The 14177-nt window shown below is 40.4% G+C and overlaps 1 protein-coding gene across 3 annotated transcripts in view; it reads right to left on the bottom strand.

The window, feature by feature from the left end:
- The window catches only part of TUBGCP3 (tubulin gamma complex component 3), an 86651-nt gene that overhangs the window by 63232 nt on the left and 9242 nt on the right, over positions 1 to 14177 (bottom strand). For 2 of the 3 annotated variants that reach the window (XM_069467024.1, XM_069467026.1), the window contains exons 2-7: positions 13441 to 13548; positions 10279 to 10346; positions 5900 to 5977; positions 4765 to 4982; positions 2659 to 2831; positions 411 to 529 (exon numbers count right to left, since the gene is read on the bottom strand). In XM_069467024.1, the coding sequence (XP_069323125.1) occupies positions 411 to 529; positions 2659 to 2831; positions 4765 to 4982; positions 5900 to 5977; positions 10279 to 10346; positions 13441 to 13548 (764 nt within the window). Of the gene's footprint in view, positions 1 to 410; positions 530 to 2658; positions 2832 to 4764; positions 4983 to 5895; positions 5978 to 10278; positions 10347 to 13440; positions 13549 to 14177 lie in introns of all 3 variants that reach the window. The other variant, XM_069467025.1, reaches the window with a different exon arrangement.

Genomic DNA, 14177 nt, shown 5'->3' with positions numbered 1-14177 from the left:
CACAGAGGGGACCATGGGAATGGCAGGTTCTAGAAGAAGGAAACAAAGGCAAAGATCCCTGATCCGGAATCCTGTACCAATGGCAAAGATGACAAGCTGGACCTCTGTCCTTAGGTAACTCAGACATCACTGTAGCAGGGTGCGGAAGTCGGCCAGGTGGGGTAGCCACATCAGTAAACACACAGAAAGGAAGCACATATTTATTAATTACAAAGGGCCCCATGACAAAATCACACAGCCACAAACTGGGCAGGGAAACATAAACCAGATTTTAAACTGGGTGCAACTTGACTGGTACACTCAATTTTATGAAATCTCAATACCACTTTATAAATTAATAGCTCACTATCTCAACTTCATGACATTTTTTTCTTTTTGAAAATTTTAATGTAGATTTTATGTTACTGTACCTTTCCTTCTACTTTGTAACAATTTTCAGTGTTGCTCATTTTTATGTTTTTGCCATCTATGCCCTGGAAGACATACAGAATGTCCCTTACCAGAGCTGCTTCAGTAACTTCCATAGTGCCTGCAAAATGATTTTTAAAAGAGAGCAATTATCAGACAACTCATCTTAAGATGAAATAGATTTTATAGCACACTTAGCTTTAGATTATATATTTCCCACCAGGACAAAATTTACAAACTCAATAAATGCGCTCAAGATGAAAAAGAAAGCATGAGGTTTCTCAGAAAGAAAGTAGGACTTTCTGAAAAGGGAGTGGAGACCACACAATTTCTTATCGAAAGGTCTTTTTAAAGGACAAGGCTCCATGTGGGAACTTACTATATAATCAAGGTAGCAGCACAAACCAAGCACAAAGGGATGAATTCCTTAGAGTATGTCTAGAGAAACAGGTTACTACACAGCAAATACACCAACCTGAGTTCCTAACACCAAATAAAAGGAGTTAATAGTACAGAAAAGATCTTTATGGTTTCCACAATTCCTTTCAACAAAAGCTAAGTTTGAATTTGGGTGTTAGGCCAAAATAAAAAAGGGGAGGCAATACCCTAAAACCGAAGACATCTGTTGGGGGAGAGAGCAGTCTGAGCACCCGGTCTGGGGTCAGCATTCACAGAGCCACCCAACCCGGCACCATCAGAGGCAGAGGACAGGTGTGTGCTGCACAGTCATGGATGGGATGTTCTATAAAGATCGACTAGATCAAGTTCCTTAACAATACTATTCAAATCTTACACGTCATTATTGACTATTTTTGTCTACTTATTCTATCCGTTACTAAGTACAGAAGCTGAAATATCTAACTATAATTATAGGTTTGTCTATTTTTCTTTCCAGTTCTGTCAGTTATGCTCTGTGTATTGTGAAGCTGTTAGTAGGTGAATACAGGTTTAGGATTATTGTTTCTTCCCAAAGAACTGACCCTTTCATTGTTCTGAATGTCCCTCTAACCCTGGTACTACTCCTTAAGTCTACTTTGGTATTAATACAGCCCCCTCTTTCTCACAGTCAGTGTTTACCAGACTACCATTTTTCCGTCCATTTACTTTCAACCTATTTGTGTCTGTTACGTAGTTGTTTGAATGACAGAATTTTTTTTAAAAAACTGTCATTTAAACCAAGTGTTCACACATTTAATATAATTACTAATATGTTTGGGTTTAAAGTGACCTTATTGCTATATTTTTCTATTTACCCCACTGTTCTTTTTTCCTTTGTACATCCTCTCCTGCTTTTTTTGGATTAATCCAGTGTATTTTTAAGCCCATTTTATCTCTTAGTACTGTATAGAATACAGGTTTGGAGGCACTGTTACGGATCAGGTGAGCAGCATTCTGACTCAATGTGGAAGCTCTCACATGCTAAGCCAGGAACGCACAGCTGTCACACACAACCCAACAGTCTGGCTGCTATGGACAGAAAGAGACAGGTACGTGCGAGGGACACACAGGGACAGGCAGAGTTGTGCAGATGCTGGAGCCTACTGCAGAGGGCTAAGGACTCTGGGATCTCCCACAGTTCTAACATATGCTCCTCACCTTTGCATTCTATGCAAGGACAGATAACATCTATGTCAATTTCAGAACCAACAGATTATAAACCAACAGTAAAACCCAATCTTCTATTTTCAGGGCACTCATGTTTCAAACACGGCTATTTGTAGTGTTCTCAAGAAAGAAACTCAAACTTCCTTTTAAGCACTGATACTGTGAACAAGACAGACACAGCTCCTCCATGGGACTCGGGCTCTGGTGGAAGAAGGTGACTTTTCCCCAGGGCCTGACCCAGCCTTCCACATTGAGTCAGAATGCTGTTCACCTGCAACCAGTGCCTCCAAACCTGTATTCTATATAGTACTGAGAGATAAAATGGCCTTTCCAGGGAGAAAGGCAGGATGAGAACAGAGACAGAGCATGCTCAGGACGAGCAGAGCAGACAGCAGCAGAGGGAGGAGGCCGCACAGATGACCAGCCATAAGGCAGATGGCCCTGGGGAGAGTCCGTGGCATGAGGTGCAAAGCCAGACAGGCTCCCCAGGGCCACGGGCATCAGGGACTGTGGGCTTCACCCTGAGCACAACAGGAAACCCCTAAAGGGCTTCAGGTGGGGATCCCGGATCAGCATTTCAGAATAAGGGACGGATGAATCCTAAATGTTCAAAGAAAAGCAATGTAAAAACACATCCTTACTCACCACCCGTGTCCCCTTCTCTCCTTGACCGTGTCATGTTTCGAGAAACAGTGTTTGGGATACCTCTTGAGGTAGTGGTTTGTGAAGAAGGCTGATTTGCAGTTAGAGTCCACGCAAGCCGTGACCCCAACTGCTGTCGAAGGCAATCTCCTACCCCAGGAGCTTGATGAGACTGTCTAAAAGACACAAGTAACATTTAATATCTTCAAATAACGAGGCTAGTCACTGAAGAGACAAAAACATTCCTAGAAATGCTTCTTATATCACCATAGTGAATTACATAAACTCATAAATCTGAGATAGGTGATACCTTGATTTCCCCTAACCAAATACATCAATAAGTCTCGAGACTGCCCAGGCCTCCTTGGGATCCCTAACCTCGCACTCAGACCCAACATGGCAGTGCTAAAAATCAGCCTACTGCCACCTCCCATACTTATTTCTTGCCCTAAAAATCAAAATCCATTTGACTTCTTCACAAACACATAACATACATTACCCACCTATAACCACTTTGAAATTCTCTGCTGATATTAACTTCAAATCAACACCTTCCCCTACTCCACATTTACTGAGCAGAGGAACCTCATCCCCTCCAACACTGCCCCATAGGCTTGTCCTCACATGTCTCTGGCCTTCAGGGTGCTCGCTAGGAAAAGAGATACTGCAATTTTCAATTACTCTCTAACATGTACAAACACATTAAATCCAAGGCAAACACACATTCAAGATGGTTTTTGAATAATTCTGAAATATGTCAAAGTTGCTTTTTGAAAAATCTAAGAACCTGATAGCTGATTTCTAACAACATATACTTTGACAACTGTGGCAAAAATACCACTTCTTGGGACTGTAAAACACAAAACTGAGAATCTCAACTGCCTCCAGGGGCCAGGGTTCTGATTTAGTAGTGGTACAACACTGGTGGGTCCATCTACGATCCAATCACAAAGAGAGACAAGGAAAAACTGAAACTGCCCTTGTTTAATTCTATTTTCACTGGGGAAAAAAGTCAACAACATTTACTAAAACTGTGTCTTTGAGTATAGTTCTAAATTAAAGAGAATGATTCCAAAAAATTATTTCAGTTCAAAGTTCTCTATACAGCTTACACAGAATAACTACTTCAAATTCTAAGGTAGAAATGAGAATGTCAGTTTACTCTTTAGCCAGAACACAAGTTGTAGACTCAATCTGTGGAGTACTCTTCTCACAGGCATAATGTTTTCTATATAGAGTGTGTGGTACACGTATTCTATTTTCCAGTATCTTGAACATAATTTTAGAACTCACAAAATGATTTATAATCCCATTATGCTCACATGGAAAACATCATTTATTTGATGCTGAATCCTTGGTCACTGTTTTTCTGGAAAAATATCCACTTTATGATAATCTGCCTTAATGTGATTTCCAGGAACCAACTACAGCAAAAAGAAAAGCCATCTGTTTATCTATACATAGAAATATATATTCAAAAACAAAAACAAAGCTCTAGAGTCCATTAATGACAGTGGCACCTGTTTTATTCTCAACCATAAATTCTGTATTTCCTCAAACATGTTTGGACATGATTTTGACATCTTAGTAAACCATCAAGTATATAATAACATCTTCACTGGGCATTCTGCTTTTTATCATTTTAGTTCACATGCACTAAAATGCTATAACCCTTCGTTTATAGATCTTGGCACTTGTGGATAGTTCAACCTCATTTTCTGTTGCTTACTGATTTTTTAAAGAAGCCAAAGAAGAGAAAAACATACATGAATGAAGAGGCCCATATTCACTGAGACATACATTTGAGAACACAGAGAACAGCTCGCCTTCAAGGTCCTGCACAACATGCACCTCCACTGACAGGTGAGAGCTGGCTGAGACTTTTTACGATCAGCTCTAACAATTACAAAGTGGGAAGGATTCCTGTTGTGATGCAGCTCTAAGGAGGACCGCCCCGAGACAGAGCATACTGGACACAGTGCCCAGTGGAAACGGTGCCCAGCACATGTGAGGCCCTACCTATGCTGTCAGTGAACACGGGCGCCTACTCAGAGGCCTGAGGCATTCATTTCGGCATGGAGGAGCCTGGACACATCAGCCTGGCCTTACCCTGGAAGGAGAGGCTGTGGCGTTGGCGCTGGGCCACTGAGGCCGCACAGGCTGACACTGCTGATGCCGCTGCTGCCCATGCTGCCAGAGCTCGGGGCAGACGGGGCGCTCCGGTCCTGGTAACTCAGGGGGAGGCTCTGAGGCCGGGCATAGTAGTAGGGAGTTGAATGAGCATCTCTCGGTAATGCTTGAGCAAATAACGCAGCATAGCTAGAAACCTGGAAATACAAAAAATGCATCAGGAATACAGAGATAGGAAATTACAGAGCAGTTTTCCCAAATCTACAAAGATAATTTCTATTCATATTCTCCTTCTCTTTCTATGATTGGATTTGGATTTCATTCTTTATTAAGCAATAACTAGCTGACACACTTTTGCAATATGCCAAAACTGATAGTTTTAGAAAATTTTCTGAACTCCAACAACTATTACATTGTCTGATAACTAAACACCTTATTTATTCCAAATTCAAGCAAACTGAAACTCAAATAGTTTTTAAGAGTTTGGCATAGCTATATAATGTCTGCTTTATATTTATGTATTTATATTATTACTTACATTTATACTATTATATAATGATTGCTCAGACTAAGGCTTTAGAGATATCTATAACTCTTTCACTCATGTTCTTCAGCTTTCGAGTACTCAAATGTCTATTGCGGAATATTTTATTACAGGATACTCTGGGACATGGAACAACCAATAGATCTCTGAAATACCTCAAAGGACAAAAACTGAACATGGTGACAAGAAAGCTTCACTGCTGTAAGAGTCATGGATGTCCATAACGAGAACTGAAACCACAAGAAACTCAAGCGTCTTCCTATTCCTGAAGAATTACCCGACTGTGCTGGTGTTAGTAACTTTAGGAAGCAAACATTTTGAAAACTAACAATTTATTCTCTATTTAATCATCCATTGTTACATCTGAATAATTGCGAAAAACATCTTCAGGAAACTATGCACTGACAAAAATGTCCTTTAAAAAAAGGAAAAAGAAAGCCCTTGACTTCCAGGACTAGATAAGCTTTTTGCTCTTCTATTATTTTCTTACCTGCAGAAGGTGATTCCTATCAAAATTTGGTGCAATTGCCCCAACAAGAGACACCACATTGCTGGAGCAAAGCCACTCACCTTGCTTGGCTGCTTGCGTGGGTCCTCGCTAAGGCTCAGCAAGAGGTAGAGTATTGACCACTTGTTTTTCAAAATTCCCTGTTCAGAAAGAAAATGAATATTGAACAACTATTTTATATTACTCTCCAGTCTTATTTTCCTCTCTTCTTAACTATATTTATTTCCAAAATAGAAATGCATTTTAAAATTCACATGGTGGCATCAAATCTAACTCTGTTCACTTCAGGCATGTAACAAGCACCACCCCTCAGATGGCGAGAAACAACTTTCTCACACAATCAATACCCTAGGGTCCTCTACCCCACAGGCTAACTCCAAAGTCCCTAACGAGAACAAGTTTTTTAAATTACCCTTTTCTTGAATAACAGTATCGTCTTCCCTGAAATAATTCATATAACTTCCCAAACACAGTGATTATAAGACAAATGTCATCGTAAAACATTGATTTTTTTTTCCCCTTATCAATGTCCCATTTAGGCCACAAAATAGAATATAAGAAAAGAATCCTAAAGTGCAAGAGTTAGTCTCAGCATCACGTATACCTAAACTCAAGACTGGGTTCTGGAGCACACAGTTGTCAGGATAGCTAACCCCGAGGTTTCCATGTGAGGGTTAGCATACAGTTCATCAATTTCCAATTGTGTTTCACACCAGCCTGATTCACACACAGAGCAGCTGCCAAACCTCAGTACGTTTTACCTTGAATTTACACAGCATTCTACTCTATTCATATAGCCTTACCTTTTGCATGTACAGGCTAGAATATATAAATATCTTTATTTACAAAACAAATTATGGGATGGTTTCTTACATTATGCAAACTCTTCATTACATTAAACATTCCCTGAAAGTTTGTTTTAAAGAGTAAGCTCATCTCAAGTATTTAAAGTATTGTCTAACTTAAAAATTGATTTACACAGACTTTTTCAGAAACTCAACTGAATCACCAGCTGAGGCCACAAGGATAAGCCCGGGTAGAGTCTAGTCTTGTGGTAAACAGAGAAACAGGCAGATGAAATGTGACAAATGGCACTTCACAGCTTGTGCACGACTCCCAGAGGAGACGCAAGTCTCTTAGAAAGATGGGCCATGCAAAGGGAGAGAAGGGAACAGAAAGCAGATCCGTCAGGCTAAAGCTGGGAGTCAGATGGAAACCAACATGGGAAGAATGGGCTGAGGACAGCAGGAGGCCTATGGAGGAGGCGGGGAGGTCCTGCAGGGAAGCAGGCACAGACTGGCTAGCAGGGACCAAGTGAGAGGCGAGAGCCTGCCTAGGAAGACCACGGTTACGTGGCGGGAAAGATGAGCAGCTGAACTTGGTCTTCTCAGTGAGCTGAGGACATGGTCAATCACATCACCTTGGCAATCCCCCATGAGCAGGTACCAGAGCCTGGGAGGCTCAGAGACTAACTGGGACACACGCCCAAAGGGATGCTCTCTTCACGGGATCCCAAGGCTCTTCATGTCACAGAGCAGTCAGTAATAGCAGCTGCCATTTAGGGGTGCCTACGGGGCCAGGTGAGTTACACACATCACCTCCTGTCACTGCCACAGCCATACCATAACAAGATTCAATCTCTTCACTCCACAGGTGAGAGAACAAAGGGATCAAACCTAAATAACTTACCTAAATCACAAAGCTATAACATCTACCTGACTGCAAAGGGACAAATGAGAGGCGTCCTTACAAAGACAACCAATAAGGCTCAGAGTCCAGAAGACACCCAGGGTGCTCATTTGGGGCAAGAGGTGAACATATCATCACTCCGGAGAGAGAGTACAGGAAAAGGCAGGCTGGACGTGGGTGGACGTGGTAGGAAGTGCGGGGAAATGCTCCTTTCAGCTGTGAGGATGCCGAGCTGTGAGTCCTGTGGGAGTTTCCTAAGGACTGTCTGAGTACGGATGACCAGCAGGCACAGGGAAAGAGGCAGGAAACCTTCTGTACTGCAGTAAGAGAGCGCAAGGGTAAAATCTCAGCTTTTATTTTAGAAAAGATGTATATGGAGGTGAAGAGTGGAGAAAGCTCCAAAAATGAACAAAATTGAAAGGGGGAGGCGGCACTTTTTACTGTAAAAAGAACAGGTACAAAACACCCAGGATCGGTATGCTGAAGAGCTTTTAACGTGTGCCCAGATGTGGACAGGAGAGAGAAACAACAGAGAGGTGGTGAAGCATCAGGAACGCCACCAACAGGGAGCCACCATCACCCTTGGGCCTGAGGGAGTGGGGTGGGAACAAGGAGGGGACCAGGCAGGGCTGGGGACCAGGGAGGGCACCCATGAGTACCTCTAAGCCACAGGCGTCTGCCTGGCAGCACAGGAGGCGACAGCTCTGCCTCAGCCTTCTCCCACCCCACAATCTCACACTGTGCTTAGGCCCAGGCATGCAATCCGCACCGCCGACCCCCCAGAGCTCAGGGCAGGAGGGGGAGAGAAGAGATAGATCCATGGAGCAAACAGAATCGCCACAACAGATCTGGCAGCACAGACACTTCACACCACCCTATGCCACTTAAGACCTGCTTTTCTGAAAACTAAAGGACCTAACTCAGGTATAAAACTTTAAAAACTGTACACAAACTGCACTGTAAATGTAGAAACACATATCAGGACTCCATGAGATCTAGAGGAACATGGAAGTAAACATCGGTACAAGGCAGCCGTTTACCTAGATCCCAGCACACACAGCTCAGCCCAGCTTCCCTGGTGCTGTCCTGAGCCCCGCTCATTGATAGGGGCCATCCACCCGCTGTCTGCCCACAGCCCCTGCATACCACGCCCTACCCCTCACCCTGGCCCAGTCCCCTCAGGAGCCGCCCTTCCTCCTTGCAGTCTTTCCCTGTCAACTACACTTCAGAGTCCAGCCCAGGATCCACATGGCACCTTCCCCACGTCTCCACATCACACTCAGACCCGCCCTCCAGTCCCTGACTTCTTCCTCCAGGTCTAAAAACAAGAGCAAACAGTAAGCTGCATCTCTGACCCTTACTCCCCAGGGTATGCACAACACACACATAAATGAGGGGTCCCCACTAAGAAGACAAGACAAAAATAATATCAACAACCTTTGCACTTTTGAAGAAGTAGGTAATTTTAGCAAAATGACGGTAAGGCTACTAACCTGTATATATTTTTCTACTTTGTTTAATTACCAGTGTAATACTATTGTTTCCTAATATTTTTCATCTTGTCAGCTATGCAATGAAAAAAACCAAGCAAGTTAGATTTTTAGTTAGCCCTGGGAAGCTGGTCACTATTTAAAACATTGATATTTAGGAATAAACATGCAGCGTTCCAAACAAAATTTTGGAAAACAACCATTTTACATTACAAAGGTCCTAAATGTGTTCTCATCCAATGGCCAATATTGACAGACACAACACTTTCACTGGAGGAAAATCTCCCTTTTGGGATCTTGTAAGGCTGGGAAACGTGAAATCCAACCAGCAAGTCTTTTTAACTTCCATGTATAGCAGTTGTTCTTAAAAATGGAGAAAGATTTAAGAAAAGCAAATGATATAGCAGTTTGAAACAATTTGCCTAGAAATGAATGTACAAAAAAGGTTAAAATATTTCAAAAATAATATTGCAAATATTACAAAAGTATGAAAAAAAGCATACTTAAAACAGTTAATCCAAAGTCAAACTGAATTAATGAATCAAAATGGTCAGAAAAAAAACTTAGACTTGTTTTAAGAGCAAGCCTTCATGTATATGAATAGAGAGGAAGACTCGAAAAATATGAGTTTAATTACTGGAAGCATTAGGCCTACCTCAATCATTTTTATTGTTGTAACATGAACATTATTTGTTGAGCAATGCATTAAACCTCTCTGGATTCACCTTCTCTATAAAAGGAGAGAGTGAGCTGGGTGAACTAAGTTCCTTTATATAAAGAAACCACAAAAATCTCATCCTATGATTCAATTAATTTTTCGGTATTAGAAAAGTCTTTTACAAAAATATCAGGTTAGAAGAACTATTCATTTTCAAGTATCAATATCTAATCACAAAACATTCAAAATCAATTTTTTTAATTGAGTATAGCAGTACAAATTAGAACCTAATGAGCAATAAAGTGTATCAACCAAATAAACTTTTGCTACTAACTATAGACAGGTCAAGACTTCTACCAATGTGCTTCCTTCCAGCAGTGTAATTAAAGTGACTATCATAAAACTTAAGAAGTCCGATCACGTTCTCAGTGTAGCTTTAAATCCAGCTAAAACTTACTTACAATATTAAAACTCTTCTAGAAACACAAATGCTATCTACAGTTAAAAGCCATTATTGATTACAGAAAAGTTTAATGTGACACCACAAAAAAAGGTTTAGATGTTCCAATACCACTAGTCATACACGCAGGATACTGTAGCGTACCTGTGAGTGAAGTTTTCTGTGGAGTTCTGAAAATAATGCAGCATCTGCTTCTCTTCTCTGTCGAATAACTGAAAGGTCAGAAAATAAGCATGCTAATGTCTTGCACCAACGTTCATTTTTATGACACTGTTTCACCTATGAGAACAGACAACTCTGAGGTGATGAGCTTCAGAGTCAAGAGTCCTTGTCAAACCAGATGATCAGTGACTTTCAAGCTACATGAATCTGGTCAAGTCATTTAATCTCTCTGACCTTTGTAAAATATGGAAAATACTAGGCTGGCATCAAAGAGTTGTTGTGAAAATTAGGTAAATAATGGAAATCTACACATGTTACAGTGAGGGAAATATCATCAACTTAACTAGTAATAGTTAACAATGGCAACCTTGAGGTGGGGATGGAATGTGAAATAAACGAAAGTTATAAAATCATAATAGTTTACTTAACTTGAAAACAATACATTCTAAACATTTTTGCTAAGATATACAGCAATGTTTCCTCTTGTTTTAGTAGAAAATGTAATGATCAATTGCTGTTTCAAATAAAAATCTAAATACTACATTAATTTTCATCCACCAATTTGTCTTAATAAATGTCTTTGGATATTCCAGTTACACTTACAAATTACCTGAAATCAGCTGTAGCAAAAGAGAAGTTCATTCCATGTTCTACTCCATGGAGAGGGAGAAGCTATAGACCATATATGGGTTTCCTGAGAGAAGGGACCCACCTACTCACGTTTGCAGCACTGCACACACCACCTGTGCACAGGGCCTCTCAAAGAAATTATCCCATCTACCAGAAAAGTACCACTTTAATAAGCTCATTTATAACTTCAATACTCTCCAATGAATCTTTGTGTTTATCCCATTTTCGTATGACTTTATTAAAATCTCATCAGCCAATCACATGTAGCCTTAAATCTTCTAATTCGTTTGTACAAAGATTATCACTGACTTTACAACCAACACTCTTTTGTGTTCATCAACTAAGAAAGGGTGCTGGATCATGTACTAATCATATGAATCACATACCACAGTATACATAATTCTAATCATAACTGTACTTTCAACTTCTCCTATATAGAAAGGTAAAGCTATCTTAAAATATATAAAGTACATTTAACGAAACTAATGCAATTAAAATTTAATATGATTTACTATCTTTAAAACTTATATAAATATACTCCAATACAACCATTAAGCAAGTGATGTTCTTTCTATAGAATGAGACTGACACCAATTCATAGATATAATATAGTCACAAGATAATAAAATAATAATAAAAAACACAGAATATTTGCAAATAAGTGTTTTATCTATTAAATTGCTAAGCAAAGCAAAACAAATCTCAAGTTACAATGTACCCCACTTGCCAGTGTGAAAAATTAAGGAACTAACAAGTGTTAGGTTTTGTCACATATGATCACTTTTCCTTTTTATATACTAGCATTTTATATTTGAAGTCAGCCACACAAAATGAAAAATTAACTCTTCTGTGTTACTCCAGAGGGCAGAGCTATCATAACTCAAGTAATCTGACATCAACAACTGTATTCAAACTTCATAAAATATGACAGATCAACAGGGACCATCACATGAAAAGACTACAGGTACTCAGGGAGGTGGAGCTCATTGGAGGTGCCCAAGAAAAGCTGGTGGGGACACCTCACAAGAGGAATGCTGAGTCAGTACTTAACATGCCTTAACCTCAAAAACACAACACAGACACAGGAAACACAAAGTGTACATGGTTAGTTTTCTTCTTTAAAAAAATCCAAGACTTCCTTGAATATCTAATGCAACAAAGTAGCTGTCAGTTGTACTGTGAGTTCAGACAAACTTTATTTTTAGCCACTACGTAATATGCTCACCATGAGGCCATCAAATGTAAATTTGTAAAGGGAATGGTCTGTTAATGGAGCACCTAACAGCTGGGGTCCTCAATAATCATCTAAAATGTAAACTTTAGGGTTCAAGAGAAGAATACAGTGTTCTCACATTAGTTTTATAGCCAGGAAAGGACAATCACTATTAGTAGGTTAACAGTAGCTCAAACATTCCATTTTTATTCCTCTGCCTTAAATACATCCTCACTGAGTAATTCAAAGCCACACCAAGGGTTGGAATCAGATGGATTGTTTCAGACTTAGTTCACTCACCAGGCCCTGAACAGGCAAAGGCAACTGTCCAGACACAAGGACTCACAGGTCACAGCCTTAAGTACATCACCAGCTGACGACACACCAGCCAGTCTGGTCATGCAGCACCGAGTAGGGACCTCCACACAGACCACTTGCCAAATACAGTTCATAATGCAACGGCCGGGATGGAAAAGTTCGCCGTGAAGAACGGACTTCTAGAAGATTACTCAGACACAAGGCCAACGCCCACTCTATCTGGGCAGTTTAACAGCCAGGCCCCAGCAAGAAATGCCCTGACCTTCGTAGCAGGCCTCTTCTCCAGTCCCCTGGGCTTGGCTCATACAACCCAGAGAACCGTAGAGTGAAGAACTGGCCACCAGGAAACACAAGCCTTCAGCCAACATTAGAGCTACTCTGTGCATGGCTGCCACCTGCTTAGAGCCAAGCTCCCATACTCAGATACACTAGAGGCAAAGAGGAGTGGCAGAACCCCACCTGGTACAACTAGATAACCCATTAACAACAACAAACCAAGAGCTAATAAATGGGAAACTTTCTTCTCTACGGTACTAACACTTAAGAAAGCTTTATGTAGCATCTCAGAATTAAAATGTTCTCATAAGTTCTAAAGTACTAGAAGTTTGGATGGTGGCAATCTAAAGAAGGAGCATTTGATTCACCAACAGTTGTTTACTGCCAAGATGGTGTCTAGCGTTCTACATCACCTGGCGAAAAGGCACATAGTATTAATACTGCAAATCATAAGAGAAGCAGGAAAGTATATTAAGCCCCTCTTCCTTTCTCACACTCTAAAACCCAATTATATTGTTATGGTACTTAAAACAAACCTCTTTCACTATGTTCTATTACTTTTAATTCTAAGACCAAATTGAGTTATCATTATTTTTAATAGTACCTATAATTAAAATGTGCTTGGGCTACTTAGATATATACATATACACTCTTAAGCTCTGATGAGTTTAAGAATCCAACACATAACATTTAAAAAAGATACGTACGTTCTTTCTTGATTTTTTCAGCTACTAGAAATTCATCTCTTTCAACAGTTGGGGCAAAGTTGCTGCCAATGACTCGAACAGCATACTGGAACTGTTGGGCTACATCAGCTGCAAGGTAAATAAAAGCATGTAAATTATTACCAATCAGGTTAAGTTTTGATCACCAATAGTAAACGGGGCATACATATCATCTACCTTCCACCGCCCACCAAGAAACGCTATTAAGAAATCAAAACAAAATCAATGAATGAATGAAATAAAAAAAAGAACAGCAGTAGGCCAGAAAGTCTTCAAAATCCTAGAAGATAGAAAAGTTACATCCCAAGACATGAAACATAAGGAGAAAGCATGGTCAAGAGAGCCTCTGCGAAGCTCCTTAGTCAACAAATACAGGAAGTCAGAAGTGGGCCACTCAACCAGACAATTAATCTATATTTGCACTTGTGGATAAAGATGATGGCTTCAACACATACGTTGGCTTCCACCCCCTTCAAAAATGCCATTAAATCAAAAATAAAGGAGTTTAAAAAATTAGGCATAAACTGACAAGGGCAAAAAAAAAAAAAAAAAACAAGGCAGAAACAACACCAGTGAGAAGTCAACAAAATGTGAGAAAATGCAACGCAGATGGGTGGATGGTAACTGACAGAGGGAGAGTGAAACCTGAAAGCTGGATGTCTGTTGTGTTAAGAACGGGAAAGGGGGAGTGTGGGAGACAAAAGCCAAGAAGAAATACA

Source organism: Eulemur rufifrons, chromosome 4 (assembly GCF_041146395.1).
Source record: "Eulemur rufifrons isolate Redbay chromosome 4, OSU_ERuf_1, whole genome shotgun sequence".
NCBI lineage: Eukaryota > Metazoa > Chordata > Mammalia > Primates > Lemuridae > Eulemur > Eulemur rufifrons.
The sequence above is the reverse complement of the archived record's forward strand: the minus strand, read 5'-3'. Positions and strand labels throughout refer to the sequence as shown.